This window comes from Labrus mixtus, chromosome 6 (genome assembly GCF_963584025.1).
Source record: "Labrus mixtus chromosome 6, fLabMix1.1, whole genome shotgun sequence".
NCBI classification, from domain to species: domain Eukaryota; kingdom Metazoa; phylum Chordata; class Actinopteri; order Labriformes; family Labridae; genus Labrus; species Labrus mixtus.
In genome coordinates this window covers 1,335,241-1,352,502 of record NC_083617.1, presented here as the reverse complement: position 1 = coordinate 1,352,502, position 17,262 = coordinate 1,335,241, and the positions used below count along the sequence as shown (strand labels likewise).

General features: G+C 45.1%; 1 protein-coding gene across 1 annotated transcript in view; it reads right to left on the bottom strand.

The window, feature by feature from the left end:
- Positions 1 to 1,204: 1,204 nt before the first annotated feature.
- The window catches only part of sptlc3 (serine palmitoyltransferase, long chain base subunit 3), a 32,050-nt gene continuing 15,992 nt past the window's right edge, over positions 1,205 to 17,262 (bottom strand). The window contains exons 6-12 of the mRNA XM_061039429.1: positions 16,278 to 16,371; positions 12,833 to 12,938; positions 10,682 to 10,901; positions 7,737 to 7,863; positions 3,737 to 3,872; positions 2,097 to 2,226; positions 1,205 to 2,002 (exon numbers count right to left, since the gene is read on the bottom strand). Coding sequence (XP_060895412.1) covers positions 1,889 to 2,002; positions 2,097 to 2,226; positions 3,737 to 3,872; positions 7,737 to 7,863; positions 10,682 to 10,901; positions 12,833 to 12,938; positions 16,278 to 16,371 — 927 coding nt within the window. The 3' untranslated portion in view covers positions 1,205 to 1,888. The remainder of the gene's footprint in view (positions 2,003 to 2,096; positions 2,227 to 3,736; positions 3,873 to 7,736; positions 7,864 to 10,681; positions 10,902 to 12,832; positions 12,939 to 16,277; positions 16,372 to 17,262) is intronic.

Below are 17,262 nucleotides of genomic sequence, written 5' to 3'. Positions count from 1 at the left end.
AGCTTCAGTCAGTAAGACTTAAAACCACAGACCAGGCAAGAAATCTGGGCGTAGTGATGGACTCAGACCTCAATTTTAAAAGCCACATTAAGACAATTACAAAGTCAGCCTACTATCACCTGAAGAACATTTCAAGAATTAGAGGACTTATGTCCCAGCAGGACCTGGAAAAATGCTTTTATCTTCAGTCGTCTTGATTACTGCAACAGTGTCTTTACAGGTCTGCCTAAAAAATCAGTCAGACAACTACAGCTGATCCAGAACGCTGCTGCTAGAGTGCTCACCAAAACCAAGAAAATGAATCACATCCAGTTCTGAGGTCTTTACACTGGCTCCCAGTCTGTCAGAGAATAGACTTTAAATCCTGTTGCTGGTTTATAAAGCGCTTAAAGGTTTAGGGCCAAAATACATGAGTGACCTCCTGATTAATTATGAACCATCCAGACCGCTCAGGTCATCTGGGACAGGTCTGCTCTCTGTCCCCAGAGTCAGAACCAAACATGGAGAAGCAGCGTTCAGCTTCTATGCTCCGTATATCTGGATCAAACTCCCAGAAAACTGCAGGTCTGCTGAAACTCTCAGCTCTTTTAAATCCAGGTTGAAGACTCATCTGTTTACAGCTGCCTTTCATTAAACAGCTTTAATAAGATTTTAAACTTTAACTCTGCTCTGTAACTTTTAACTCTTTTTATATTTTTACTTTATTTATTTCATTTAATTTCATTTGAATTGTTTTTATTTGAACATATTTTCAGATTTAATAAGTTCAGTGATTTTTAAATGTTCTATTTTAATGTTTCTTTTCTTTCCTCTGTCATGATGCTTTTCATGTCTTGTGTGAAGCACTTTGAATTGCCTTGTTGTTGAAATGTGCGACATAAATAAACTTGCCTTGCCTTAGCCATTTCACATGGCTGCCATCTTGATTAAGCGGCTCCCCCCCAAATAATTGAAAGCTATGGTGTCGACTAAGAACAAATCCCACATAATAAAACATTGGAGAATCCTAGAATCATTGTGAAAAGTCCGTTTGCAGGATTCAAATTTTTTCTGAAAAACGGTTGGTGAAGGAGGCCGATTGTAAGTGATCACAGGCGGTAAGTTTTCAGTTCAGCTGAGACGTTTAAGAATAATCAGGACTTTAAGAAGCCTGTTTTTTTACATATCTAATCCACCTTCCTGTTAGTAAACACATTTATGATGCTTTCATTCCAGTTTCTGTGTTTTATTAAAAAAACAAACAACAATAAAAATCTGCAAACTCGTTATTTCTCAAAGCACCAGAGGGGACCATTTCTAACCACAGCGGCCATTTTGCATAAAAAATAAGAACTTCTTCATGAAGGCGAAGGAAAGGAGACTCCTTACAAACAACTCTTAAAAGACGTGCACGACTTTTTAAGAACGTGTCGTCAGGTTTTAAAAACTAAAGCGTCAATTAAAAAAAAAAAAAGGTTCCAGTGTGTCAACATAGATACGAGTTCAAAAGAATGACGAGTCGGCTCTTTGGACTGAAATATTCCACACGTCATGATGCGAGCGCAGAGGATCTAAACTCTTAAAATGTGACAGCATGTGATTTATTTTCTATATAAAAACGTATCATATAAAATATATCAGATAATTTAAGAACTCGACTTTAAGACCTAGGAAGCGATTCTTGTGCAACAATTTCATGTTTGAGTTCACAAATATTCAGCAGTATAGTCGGAGGTCGTGCACGTTCAGAGGAGAATCACAGTGTTTCATAAAAATCAGCAGCCAATCATGTGGCTCCTCCTCCTCTGCTGTGACACACACACGCTGTTCCTCTCCGTCGTGCGTGGGCGAGGACGCTCAGACTCTCGGGTTTGACATTGTGAATCAAAGAGGTCAAAGGTCGGTCACATCAGCTGCTCGGCTCAGAGTTCTTCTCATTCTGGAGTTCGGCCCAGGACGGGTATCTCCGCCGTGAGAACTTCAGGCAGAAAGCGTCCCCGACCTCGTTGAGATGGTGCAGCACCTGAGGGCGGAGGAGACGTCTCAGAACACATCGATACCCGTGAAGCTTTAATGTGTGTGTGTGTGTGTGTGTGTGTGTGTGTGTGTGTGTGTACCTGGTCCAGCATGGCTTTAGTGTGGCCTGCAGACAGACAGAAGCGAGCTCGGGCCTCTGTGATCGGAGTGGCAGGAAAGCCGACCACGACGACGCCAATTTTTCTCGCCAGCATCTCTCGAGAGAAAGCCCTGCACAGAAACACAAACAGGCCTTTAAATAAAACGGGACATTCCATTTCCATTCAGTGACCCCGCCACACCGTCCGCCTCAGAATGAGGAAGCGTTCTCCACTAAAACCTCCTTCAAACCCTCAAAACTCCTCACGATGTTTCTGCGACGTGTGGTACGGATGATTTGTGATCGTGTCTGCAGAGCGCCGTAAATTAAGACGAGCACGTTACTGAGGATGTAGAAGAAACTGGAAGCAGCATGTGTCTGATGACTTTTGATTTAAGGAGGTGAAGAAGCTCCGGTGGACGGTTTGGAGGAATCAAAACCTTAAATATGCTCAAAATATTACTTTAATTTGACTCAGTCGTTTAGCATATTTCAGAGGTCATTGATACGAGTGAAGGAGTATAACCTCACTGTTATAGAAAGATAGAAGGATAATTAAATGATCCAGAGGGAAATTCTAAGCCTCCAGTTGCAGACCTGAAATATTTGTTACATCTGTCCCAACTCCCTTATACCAAGAACATGTACATAACCCATGCAGGAATAAGAATAGAAACCTAGGAACAATTTAAAAACATCCGGTAACAAAAGAGAAAGGGAGAAGGGAATTTATTAATTGTAAAGATAAACATTGAAGTGTCCAACTTGAGGCGGCCTCTTTAAAACCACTATGCAGCTGAAAAGTGGAAACAACCTCCAAGGGTCAAAAGGACGAGACCACAGACTGTAAATATGAATGTTTAAAGCCTGAGTGTCGTCCCCCGTCTGTCCCTGCAGGGGGCGCTGGAGTCCCATCGATGGCGGTCTCCATGCTGGAAATGCTGTCTCAGTCTAACTTTCAGTCAACCTAACGACAGGCTGAGAGCTGGAGCTGAGGCGGGATTTAAACCTCCTGACAAACCGTTACACCGCGCCCACCTGTCAATCAGGTCAGCTACACGCCTTATTGTGAATAACTCTTATCCTTCATCAAATCAAAACTGATGAGTCATCAAAACATTCACCCCCCGTACAGTGTGTGTCCATCGAGACATGAGCTAATCACACCTATTTGGTTTTTTGAACCAGGCTGTAAACATGTTAATCTCTGCTGTAAAAACAGGCTTTTTAGAATGGGTGTGTATGTGACTTCCTGTGCTTCTGCAGCCAGCCTCTAGTGGACACTCCAGGAACTGCAGGATTTTACACTTCAGCATCGGCTTCACTTTTCAAGACTGGAGGTTGCCGCTCGGACAGTTAAATTCTACTTTTTCTTAAACCACCATTAATGTCAATGAAAACAGAGTAATGACAAATCAGAAGCTACTTTGGGAAATATATGAGAGCCCCTTCTGATTTATGCATTTGCTGCTCCTGCTGGATCTGATCAAAACCTGATGTTTTTTTTCTTAAGTGGTCTCAGAAATCCGTCCAAACTGACACACCCTGCACAGAACCAGGGAGAGTATAGCTGCAGAATAAATATCCTGATAGTCTTTCTTCCTGTCACAGTGAAAGGCTTTTTTCTTGACGTGTACTCACACAACTTTTCCGGGCATGTAGAGCAGGATGGGAACCACAGGGGAGTCGTCGTTGCCGTAGATGATGAAGCCCATCTCCTTCAGTCTGGCCCTGAAGTATCGGGTGTTCTCGGCCAGTTGGCGGACCCGTCTGATGCCTGCGATTAAGACAGAGGAACATGAGTGAAGCACAGACACACTTCTTTTCCCTTAATATTTCAAACATCCCCTGCAGCGAGGGAAGCGTATGGTGCTTTCACACATGCTCAAAACTCCTGAAAATTTACCAGAATGTTTCAGGATGAGCTGCATGAGTGAACCGATTTTTTCAGCCCGACTTCACCTAGACCAGCCCCCCAGGAAAAATGTCTGTGAGGAGTCAGGGTGAGTAGATGTGAAGCAAGAGGTCGGTTATGATGACATATGAGGCGACTGGTTGTACCACTCGTTTGTTGACAATTTCAATATGTCAAATCACCCGTAGCACCTGATATAAAAGCCAACACAGTCGTCATAGCTTTGAACTCTGATGCTTCGTCTCTATATTAGTCATTGTCTTTCATCCCGAGACCCCCTCTTTCTGTCCGACAGGGAAAGTCTCCTGCAGTGAGGTGCAAATCAGGAAGATTTCAGAGGCAGTCTGCCTGAAATCTTCTAGAAAATTCAGGAAGTCATTCATGAAAAAGGCCTTACTTTACTGTGATAACTGTTGTTATGATTATCCAACAGTTGGAGGTTTTGTGTACAACAGTAAAAATATGCATCCTGTCAAGACGTTTTCAGGATTCAGGGAAAATCTCACGTGATTCCTTCAAATCTGGGATATGAAGGAGTTAGTAAAAATGCCAAGGAATGTCCAAATGGTTCTTCTAATTTTTTGTTTTAGTAATTTTTTTATTTTCTTTTTTAATATTTCTTTTTTTTCCCTCTGTCATGATGCTTTTGATGTTGTGTGAAGCACTTTGAATTGCCTTGTTGTTGAAATGTGCTATAGAAATAAACTTTCCTTACAGCTCTTAATAAAGGAGTTCAGGTGTCTCTACTCTGCTTAAGTGTTTGTTTTTCCTTCACATTTGATCCTTAACTCCCTACATTTTCACACTAACAGCTGCACTTTCTACCTGTTGCAATGTCAAAACAATCTTTATCGTTTTTGATATGCATTTCTGCACTCAGCCTCTGAAACATCACGGCCGATTTCAACCTTGATCGACAGAATAAAAACACACAGACGAGACAATTCCTGGCTGTTTGCTTGTGAGCATATCACACATGACAGACGTGTGAGGGATTTCTTCAAGAGGAAAAAGAAATGAGAGGGAAGCATGAAGACGAGGCATCCAGCAGATTCAGAGAAGAGAGATTGATTCAAACGTTGCAGGACAGTTATCATTATTTTCACTCTGTTGTTCTGTGATTAGAAGTCAGATGTGTAAGTTTAATCATGAGCTGAGCTTCAGCTATTTTCACACACAAACATCCGCTAGAAAATATACTTTCACTTTGAGACTGTGACAACATTTCAGAGATGAGTCTGCGACACTTTCCCTCCAGGAGTTGAATCAGTTCCTCATCTTGACACAATCAGGTATCTGTACTTATTCCCGAGCAATGACATGTTTATCTTTTGCCACCCCTGAAGCTGCTTCTCTGCTGTGTCATCTCATCCTGGAGTCCTGCGCCTCCATCTGGGCCGCCCCAGCCTCCACGATGAACACACTCATGATTACAGTGGAGCAGCAGATGGTTCAAGTTTTGTGCGTCTGGCGGCGTCATATACACACCGACATGTTGCCAAATGAGGGATTGCAAATTGTATACGATGGATTTTAAAACCACTAGAGCGAAGCCACGACGGAAAAAAGCATACAAATAATGCTTAAGCCTCTCGTGTATTTCAGGTTAGTGTATCAGAAACTTAATCACAGTCAGCATGTTCAGCCTGTCCTGCTAACCCCCCCCCTGTGTTTCTGAACGATGTGCATCTCTGGGGGGGGGGGGGGGGGGGGGGGGCTGCAGCACAGTTTGGCACAGCTCTGTTTCTCTCTGATTACCTGGGAACAGATTGGCAGTTCTTTCAAGGGGATGTTAGAGTGTGTTTTTAAATCCCCTTATCTCAGCAGAGAGAGAGAGAGAAGGAAAAAACACAACTCTCAGGCAGCTGCCAAAAAAGCACAGAACCCATTTTGTAAATTGTTCCTCTCTGCTAAGATAGAGGGCACAGAGGTCAGGAAGCTGCTGCCAGGCGCACACATCATCGGAGGAGGTGAGAATGTGTGGAGCTTCCTGTCAGTCAGGTTTTCTTATTTCAGAGCTGTTTGCTTTAAACGTGTGAAATTCAACATCAACAAGAAAGACGAGGAGAGGAGGCGGCGGAGGAGGAGGAGGATTTCAAGAAAGTGGATTTAAAACAAGTCTTGGAGCTTTGTGACAGACACTGGAGCTGTTGTTTTTTGTTTTTTTTTAAATCTGCACTGTTTGCTTGTTCCCTCGCTCGAGAAAGACACGTCAGGACTGATTTTTCCACAACAGCTACTTCACACAGCTACGTCAGATGCAAAGCATGCCTGGTTCAGAGCCAAAGGAGGAAGTTACACACCTCTACATGAAGCTACAATATACCTCAACTATAAGACCTCAGTCCTTAAAGAAGGTTTAGCTCTTCTTTTAAAGGGTCAGATTTTAGAAGAGGAAGTGGGACAGAGGCTGGGTGATCTTAGATCTTATGTCTGACCTGTAAAACTTTATGAAATATATAAAAAAAGAGACGCTCATCCGTCAGTGGGTGCTGGATCCAAAAACAGGAATAGCTAAAGAAAAGAAAACAAGATCCTGCACACCAAGAAGATCCTGTTTGAATGTATTGATAAGTGATGAAGCCAACATCTCCACCATCGCTGCTACAATCACCCAACAAAAGCTGAGAAGGTCACATGATCCGCCTGCTTCTAATCCCAGCCGCTCACAGGACAACGTGTAGCAGGAGGCCAAAAGAAAATGTTAAAGGAAGAACCTGAAACCTGGGAGACCAAAGCAACCAACAGCACATTTTGGAGAGCGCTTGTCTGTGAAGGTGTATAACAACGACCTCCTCCGCCCTGCAGAAGACAAATGCAGACAAAGAAAAGAGAGATCCATCCAAAAAGGCCCAAAATAAACCAAACACCACCACAGCCCACTTTATCTAAATCGGCAACAGGGTACCCCCGTGCACAGCCTAAACACATTCTCAGGTGTGGACGGTTGCAGGAACATACCACAAAAAAATTAATTAAAAGTTTACTATATTTTAATGTGAGCGAAGAACGCGTTTCGCCTGCCGCTTCCTTAAGTTCGCCCAGCCCACCCCTGCTCACACTGCACCAGAATATGTGGCTCAAGAACGGGTTTATTCGGCCACTTGATGAAGACCCACAAGGACCAAGAAGGAGGACGGTGATACTCAACCCCAAGTGACCGCCTGTCTTGGACTCTAAGTCCTGTAGATTTGGGTATAAACTGAATCACTACCTGCTATTTACTTCCTGAAACTTCCTCCACCACAACACCTTCTACCTCTGCTTCTATGACGACTTCAACCAAACTACACCAGCTGATGGAGGATCGCTGCGACTGCTCTTGTATTTACTACTTCCCTGCACGAGTGTCTGATGTCATTAAGGCAGAAAATTCTCAGAGGGAACACACTTCCTCACAACACGCACGTGTGTGCAGCCCCCCCCCCCCTCCTCTCTCTTTCTACCTCTGCAGACCCCCTTTAATCGTTTCCACATTTTCTGACCGGGCAGCTGTTTGTCTTCCCCTGCAGCTCTGGACTCACGCCTCATGCTAACATTGGTTCTGTCCTCTGGATCTGGTTTTCTTTTGTTTCCATAAAAAATTACACAAAAGGTGTAAAAACGTTCATAACAGCCAGACATCATATTTTTCAGTCTGAAGAGCATCAGGGTTGACTGAGTGTGTGTGTGCACAATTAGACTGAGATTGAGGGTGACATTCAGTGGAAGGAGCCAGACACTCACCCTCTGTGCTGCCGTCTTTTCCCATGATGCACTTCATGGCACGCATGATCTGCTCGGTGACGGGAGGCGACATGGCTGAGGCGTACACCGAACTGTGAGAATGACAGCGCAGGTAGTCGACCAGCTCCTGCAAAGGAGGACACAGGGACACGCAGATGATCAGCAGGGATATAAAAGAACGTAGCAGAATGCCTCTTCAGGTTAAAACAGATTCTGAGATTTGTGCAGAGAAGAGACGAGATGTTTGGTATAGGAAGCATTGTTATGGCTTTATTGCTGGAGGGATTTCTGACCCTCTTCTTCTCCTGGGTAAGAGGTTCACATGTGCAGACGGAGAAGATGCATCTGGCTAGTTGGAGAAAGACCCTTCAGTCACTTTGACTATTTTGACATCATGTGTGAACTAGCTCCTGATATTCTCCCAGATCGACTCTGAGAATGAGCGCAGAATCAAGACCGCCCCGCTCATTGCTCCTAAATGTCAGCAGGAGATTAATTCTGTGGTTTTTAAAGAGAGGAGCAGGATTTCAGGGAACTGATTCAAGCGTGTGTGTGTGTGTACGGTGTGTGTGTGTGTGTGTGTGTGTGTGTACGGTGTGTGTGTGTGTGTGTGGGTGTACGGTGTGTGTGTGTGTGTGTGTGTGTGTGTGTGTGTGTGTACGGTGTGTGTGTGTGTGTGTGTGTGTGTGTACGGTGTGTGTGTGTGTGTGGGTGTACGGTGTGTGTGTGTGTGTGTGTGTGTGTGTGTGTGTGTGTAAGAGGTCTGAGGTCGGGCCTGGAGCTGTGATGGGCTGCTGCTCAGTGGCTGAGCGGTGGCCAGCGGGTGCAGGGTGATGACACGTAGCCGGAGATGCTGTCTGGCCACCATTTCCACTCACCGCCATCTGTCCTCCTCACTGGGCGGCGGCTGCGGCTTCCTCACACACACACACACACACACACACACTCACACACACTCACACACACTTAGAGGGGAAGGGATTTTAAGGGGAAATGCTCAAACGTCGGATAAGAACCCTGAAACAACCTGACATCTGTTTTAGTTTAAGGCGGAGGGATTTTCACCGCTTTAGGGCCCCGGAGGATTTCAGAGCGACCAAGATAAACCAGTTAAGACAAACGTGTCCGAAATCCATCTCACATCTGCGGGCTCGGAGTGACGGCTCAGAGTGTTTTTCTCAGCCGCATGTTGGCTGCGATGCTGATGTGGAGATGCATGTCCTGAACGACCACAGAGCAGGAGGAGAGCCAGAAGAGCACGCACAGGCGGACGTATTTAATATAGTAATTTCAGCGCCTCAGAGCGAAGGGTTAATGAATCAAACTGCCTTCACGAGAGGTTACAGAGAATTAGAAAGGAGCCTGGAGCGTATTTATTCTGGTACTCTCATAAAATAGCTATAACATGACTGTTTTCCAGAACACATCTGCTGGGTCTTATGTAGGATTTGGGGGGATTTCACCACAACAACAAATACGTTGAATCTAAAGGCTTTCTCTCTCCCTCTCTCACTTTACTGCAGCCAGCTGTCAAACCAGGCGCAGTGTTCGTACTTCAAACATTATCATGCTTGTTAAAAGTCATCCTGTTAAAATCTGGAGCGCAGTTCCGACGCCCGCCACAAGAAGGGGCTGGCCCGGTGCCAGCTTTACCTTCTGATTATGGCAGAGCCGACACGAGGGCGACGGCAGGAAGAGTCCCTCTACGAGCGGCCTAATTCGAGCAGCATGGCCGTTTCCTCTGCTGCTTTCTAATCAACTGCCACAAGAGCGCCGTGGTTATGTACTAAAGTGTACTTTTTAATGGAGTAGAGAGGGATTAAAAAGGCCCCCGAGTCACAGCCGGGGGAACATTTGTGGGACACATGAGCGGGTTAGAGAGAGGTGACGGAGTGTGTACTGTTTAGTCCCCGTTCACCTAGAAACAGTTTGAATATAATAAGGACGATGTGTTATAAGCGGCTCTGAAGCCAAATGGAAGAATGTTTTTACACAAAAAAAAAAACCTGGCTCTTCAATCAGTGATGGGAAATATCAAAATATCTGCCAAGGTATTTATTTTGAAAAAAGATGATTAATCCAAGGCTAGGATTATTATTATGAAGGCTGCAGCATCTTTCGTTGCAATTTGTAAACAACATTCAAACTGGGCCCCTCCTCCCGGGCTCACACACAGAACAAAGGAGGCAGCCATTGTTGTAGTCATCCATCTACTCGAATACGGCGCAGTGTGTGAGTGTAATGCACATGTGTGTAAGGCTACTGTTTCAAAAAGGAACGGCTATTTAGCGATCTACGTTTTCAAACCTTTGCACTCTGGGACAGATTTTCAAAACTATCGGTTTTCAGGCACCGGTTGTCGTCGTCGTGTAGACATGAAGCCGAAACGCAGCTAAATGTTTACAGCTTTTGGATGAAGTCGTTGAAACAAAGAGCTGCTCTGCCTTCAAAATAAACATGTGGAGGAAAAGTAAGTCTCACACCTACACAAAACTTTCAGCCTGAGCTGCATGTGTGAACGCAAACTGACACATATTTTTCACTCCGACTTCAAACCGCCCTCAAAGTCTGCATGAAGCGAGCATTGTGCATGAATGAAGCTGCCTCATACTTTTTCTGAAAACCAGTATGTTCTTTTACACTTGTTTGTTAAGACAATAAAAGTTAATACGACGGCAAAAAACTGTCATGATTGTGTCCGATTCTGTTGCTCTGGACGCCATTTCTGCATCATTCTCTTTGTGTTATATTTCTTGTGGAGCACTTGGTGATAAGCAGATGTAAAGGGGAGCCTGTCCTGAAATTTCTTGAAATGTTCAAGCTGTGTGAAAAAAAACTTTGGATACTTTCATAGTAACAAAATCTGGATGATAATATTTAGAAAATTGATGACGAGGGAGAAAGAGAAAACAGAAAAAGGGTAACATCCAAAGATCAACGAGCACCTTTTTCCCTGCGATGTAGCCTCCAGCGGCCCCAAAGCTCTTGGTCAAGGTTCCCATCATCACGTCCACGTCGGCCGGGTTGACGTCAAACAGCTCGGTCACGCCCCTCCCCGACCGCCCCACCGCTCCGATGCTGTGGGCCTCGTCCAGGTACAGGTAGGCTTTATACTTCTTCTTCAGAGCGACGATCTCTGGAAGTCGCACCACTGAGCCCTCCATGCTGATGACGCAGAAACACACAGAGTTACAAAAAAACACATATTTAATCAAGTGAACACAAAACTCTCAAACTGTAAAGAAGCAGAGAATCCGACCCTGACCTTGCTCTATCCTCTGCAGGGCTCATGCATCCTCCCACCTCTCTCTTATCTCATGCAAACCTTTTAAGGCTTCAAAAACACAGCACACATGTACGCGCTATCTCTGCTAACACTGAGAACGTCTGCAGCCTGAATGACAGGACGCAGAGGTAGACCAGGACCCGTGTTAGACCGGACTTCAAAGAGGGCCCATGATGTAACTTAAGCACGCTCCCTCTTTATCCGAAAACCTTTTGATGTGATGGAGGAAGCATTAGTCCTCTCTGTGGCGTAACTAAAGCGGCCTTTCTTCAATGTCTGAGCCCGACCTTTGGTGATAGAGGCGGTCTGATGATGAGCGATGAAGTTGTCTCTTAAATTTGCAGCATTTTTGTGGAACGAGTAAAAAAATTCAAACCAACTAATTTTACCGGATTTCTTTTTAAGTCAAACAATAAAGTTGCTGAATTCTCATAAACATATAACCTCCATCAACAGACTGACTTTTAGACAATAGCCTTCAACATCTTGACAAAAGCTATGACTCATTTTGAGTTGTACTTTCGGTAGGATGGCGTGCCCTGGCGACCCGTAGGCTCATACACCGGTACACCTTTATATATGAGGCAGTTCTAAGTCTGCTCCCGACACTACCTCTGTGTTTTTATCATGCAGAGAAGCACCACAGTATGTCCTCCTTCTAACTTTAGGTTCTGCTCCTGAATGCTCTGGATTTGTTTGGACCAGAGAAGGTAGGCGCTTTTAAGGCGACCCCCCACACGGCCGTTTTGGACGCCCCTCGGTTTGCCAGATATGAGAGCAGTTATCAGGTCAACAGGTGTTGCAGTGATGGAAGCGGGCAAGAGAAGTGGTTCAGATAGAAGTGATTGTACCCGACCTAAAAAGCCTCTGCATGTTTCTAATAAGCTCCACGAGCAGAAACGTGCTCAAACTAGGATCAATATTGGAGATGCTTTTGAAAAATGGAGAGAGGTTAGAACACAGAAAGGTTTACAGACCCATGCAGAGCTGGATAAACACTGAAGCTTCAGAGTCCACCACATGGTGACCTGTGTGAGCATGGACTCTACAGAGGAGGGGGGGGGGGGAGACAGCACTCTATGATGTTTAGAATTTAGACTGCAGTACCCATTTTAACCACTAGGCGCCAGAGTTACATACTGCTCCTTTAAATTGTGTCAAACCTGCAGGTCACACATACATCAGCACGTGTTCTTGCTCTGATGTGCAGATATGTCAGGCCGAGCGAGAGAAGAAATGTGTGTGATAAACAGTCTGCATTGTAGCCGAGTCAATCTCTGTGGCTCCAATTGGCCTCGATTTGGAGCTAATGAGCAGATGGAGAGGGTCACTAAGACTCAGGGAGAGACACACAATACCTTTCTCCTTTCTGCGGTAATCAAACGCTACCCAACCACACACACACACACACACACACACACACACACACACACACACACACACACACACACACACACACACACACACACACACACACACACACACACACACACACACACACACACACTCTGCCTATTATTCAAGGGCAGAGAGGGAAGCAATTGAGGAAGAGAGCATTAGAGGAACGGCTAAACACAGGCTGGAGGCTGCACTCAGGTTACAAATGAGGACTTCTACCTGAGTCTGTCTCTGCATAACTCTGTTAAAGACCACCTGGAAGCACGTACTTACAGAGAGTAAGGCTAAAGCAGGAAGTAACCAGAGATACATGTGTGTGTGTAAAGGTAAATAAAAGCAATGTTTGTGTGTGTGTGTGTGTGTGTGTGTGTGTGTGTGTGTGTGTGTGTGTGTGTGTGTGTAGAGGGCTTACCTATAGATGCCTTCCACCATGATGAGGATCTTCTTCCAGGGTCTGTGGGTCCGAGGTTGACCCGAAACCACCGCTTCCCGTAGCATCTTCTCCAGACTGTGCATGTCTGACACACACACACACACACGCACGCACACACACACACACACACACACACGCACGCACACACACACACGCACACACGCACACACGCGCACACACACACACACACACACACACACACACACACACACACACACACACACACACACAAACACACACGCAGAAGAGAAGGAGGAAGAGGCAAATAAGGAAGAAGAGTAAGTGGCAGAGGAGAAGGAGGAACAGGGGGACAGGAAAAAGGAAGAAGAGGATGAGAAAGAGGAGATATGGCAGAGGAGGAGAAGGAGAAAGAGAACAGAGATTTAATCTTTAGTTCAGTATTCAGAATAAACTAATTTAGTTTACATCGATGTTCATATTTACAGCGCTGACAAACAGTCTCAGTGTTTTTAATCCTCTGAATGGATCATCAGAAAAGTAGAAATGTTCAAAGAGTTTCAGATTGAGCCGAGCTTTGTGCAGTTGTTTGTGCAAAGATCCGTTCATTTGATGTTTTTGTGCAAAGTTTAGAATCAAAAGTTGAATTTTTACCAGACGTGAGATGTTTTGAGTCAAATATTTTGGGCTCTGGTTTCAGGGATAGTGAAAAACTGTACTGACACTTTTGTGCACACGCCAGCAGATGGTAGTGTTGAGCTATGGGAGGAAAATTCAAAGTCTGACTGCAGTCTGAACATTTCTGGAGCAGTGATTAAACACCACGTCACATCTGCTGATCATCTGTCAAAGATGATCTATATCGCTCCATCAGCAGAGGAACAGGTTCTCTAAAAAGTCGGAGATCATCAGGTTCACAATGTCTCTAAAAAATCAACACGAAGGAGACCACACAGGGAAAGAGCACACAGGGCTGCCCTCGGCCAAAGTGAGGACCCCCCTACAGGTGGGGTCACAAGACACAGTGACCCTGATTCTGATTCAAACATAAGTCACCACATAAAAAGCTAATTCAATAAAAGGTGTTTATATAAAATGTGTCACTTCAACCTGAAGTCCCCGATCCCTCCAATATTGAGCGACCAGCTTCTCACACACAGAGACCTGAATTACACACATGCACAAACAGGACCTGTGGATGTACATTAATGGAGAGATGTCAGAGTGGGCGGAGCTTCTACACAGAGAGAACGCCAAGGCTGTGCCCGTTGACCTGGCACCTCTCCAGAAACCAGCCTAACTTCCACACCATGGTCCTTATCGGGACTCCTTATCGACTCTTTGGTTCCCAACTCAAGTCCCTTCAGACTGAGCTACTGAGGCCCCCAAAATAAAATATGAGTAGCAGGTAGACCCTCGTTTCATTCAACAAGAGTCCCTCTTTTACCTGAAATAAACAAAACGACAGGAGGACGCTTGATGTTACTTACAGCAAGTGTTTACAAACAGTAATACTCCTCGTCCCAGTAAACAGGAGCAGGAGGGCCAGAGCGAGTGGAGTGTGCACTAATTGATCGACTGCATCATCTTGCTGCATGTACGCAAATATGAGCGCCCCCCCCCCCCCAATCTGCTGAGGGAGGGGCGGGCCCGTGTGCACAGACAAGAACAAGGAAGAGATTCACAGTTTAGGACTGATTTAAGATTAGCCACAGTCTGATATGAGATCCTGCGTGACTTAGCTCTATCCATGACATGTCATTATCTTTTCATTGGCCCTGAGGCTGCACAAAAAGCTTTTTCAAACAAAAACCGCTAACACTTGTAAGCAATTGAAAGAATCCCGGCCTTCAGAAGGAGTGTCCTTTATCTGCAGTTATTTGAAGTATTTCAACAAACAAGCCTGACAGCGACAGACCGGACAAACCAGTTCTGCTGCCCTCTGAGTATGAAACTGCATCTCTGTAAAAGATACCACCAGCAAATATCTCCAACAGCAAAAACAAAGGAGCTAAGAAAATTCAGAGTCAGGCTGCAACAATGAATATTTAACTGTGTTACTTAATGATTCTTTACGTATGAGTCGTTGTGGTTCACTTGATTTGTTTAAACACATTCATTACCTCTTTGTTCCCCGAGTGTTTTAAAAGGTTTTGACCTGTGATCTTAGTGCGTGCTGCAGAGTTTCAAAAACTAGATTATTTTGTAAGTATGAGAGAGAATAAAAACAGGGGCTGCATGTTGGTGCAGTGGTTAACGCTGTCCCCTCACAGCGAGGAGGTTCCTGGTTTGAATCCCCGTCTGACAGGAGTCTCTCTGTGTGGAGTCTGCATGTTCTCCCTGTGCATGTGTGGGTTCTCTCCGTCTTCCTCCCACAGTCCAAAGACATGCTTGTTAGGTTAACTGCTGACTCTAAGTTGTCTGTAGGTGTGAATGTGAGTGTGTCTGTCTCTATATCTCAGCCCTGTGATTGGCTGGTGACCAGTCCAGGGTGTAACCCCGACTCTCAACCAATGACAGCTGGGATCGGCTCCAGCCAACCATGACCCCAAACTGGAAAAGCGGAATAGATGAATAGATGCTTCTGTGTCATGTTAATTCATTGTTTGTAGTGGTTTCTGCTGTTTGTGCTTTCATGTAAAAGTTGTCTCTACAGCGATACCTTGCATGTAAAAGGGAGTATTCCTGTTCAAACAAAGGTTGAACATTGTTTAAAAAGAATCCCTCTTGGTATGTAGAAGTGGCCTTCACTAATAACAGAGAGCCAGAGTTTCTTGCTCGGGGTTTATGGAGGTAGGGAGGGGTCAGCCTCTCAGGAGCCTGAGGGCTGTGTGCCTTCAGACGGGCTCCTGGGACGCGCTCGCTCGGAGGACCCATAACCGACTCGGCTTGTACCTGTCAGGACACATTTGCTGCCAGAACACCGGCTCCTTCTAACTGTCTCCTGAAAGAGCTGTGCAATGCGAGCACGATGAACGTTGTATCATGGAGGCTTCATAAGCTCCCTTATCATCTATTCACAATATGTAATTTGACAATTTAATAGTGAACAGATGGTTTAAATAAGAGGCCATTTTCATTTAAATAGACTTCCTCTTTTTGTGCTGCTTGGCTGCTGATGGATAAAACACAGTCGTGACTGTAAACTGAACCCATTTCATTAAAGCCTTTTTTTACATTCGCTGCTGTAAACACTGAATTTTAAGTAGGTCTTCCCAGAGGCAAATCCTGCAACGCGCACAAAGTACCGAGTGTCTCACAGCAGCAACAGTTTGGAAGAAATGGAAGAAAAAAATGCATGATGTGAGGAGAGTGTGCTGAACAAACAAAAATTCAAACGGCATCAGCAGACAATCTCTGGCAAAACACATCGAATCAACAATGTTTGACTGGCATCGCCTATAACTAAAATAACAACGTGTTGCTGCGAGGCAGACGCAAACAAGACGTATGTTAGTGGACTCACTGTTGTGTTTGAACACTCGGATAGTCGCCCCTGACAGTCTGGCCCCGAGGATGAGAGACGTGTGATTGAGCTCATCACTCAGAATCAAACAACCCTGAAAATCAGAAGAGAGAAAAAAAGTATCAAAGTAAGAACAGTAAGACCTCGTCAATCTTAAAGAAGTCGTTCTCAACTGCTGAGTCCGGACCAAAGGTTATAACATTTTTTATTTCACTTTTTGTTCCTTTTAGTCTTTATTAGATCGGACAGCCGAAGAGAGACAGGAAATGTTGGGAAGACAGAGAGCAGCAAAGGGCCGAGGTCGGATCTGAACCCGGGGTCGCTGCAACAAGGACTACAGCCTCTTTACTTAGGGCATGGAACCTAACCGCTAGGCTATCCAGCGCCCCTCGCTTTGACTTTTTGTTGTTAACGAGAGGATCGTTTTATTTAGTTTAGCTGATGATGTGTTAATTCTGCCGCTCGTCTTCTCACAGACTCCGGCACCTGTAACCACCCCCACCGCGTCCTCCACAACCTCCACTGGCTCCCCCTCCCCCAGCGTATCTACTGTACGTCCTCTGAATGTTTACACCGTCACATCGTGCACTAAAAAATGTTTGTGGTTCTTGACTTTTTTCACGTCACAGGTTTCAGAATGGAGAGTATCGTGCTTCCATACAAATCAGAATGCAAATTAATTCAGCCATTCCACGAAGTTCTCTCTGAAACATTAGCATATTTAAAACAGAAGCTCTGAGCATTTGACTGCATTAGTCAGAGTGGACTCGTGTAGAAGGGTTTTTTGTTGACACTGCTCAGTGACAGATACTCGGGAGTCTGGCCTGGGGTCCAGCTGGCCCGGTCCCTGGTCTACCAGCAGCTGTCACTATTATGTAGCTCTGCATGCACAGTGAGGACAGTCCCTGCTAAGCCTGTTTCTGCAAAGCCTGTTTCAGCTCACCCTTTACCTCCATAGCCCGTTCCTGCAAAGCCTGTCTCTGCT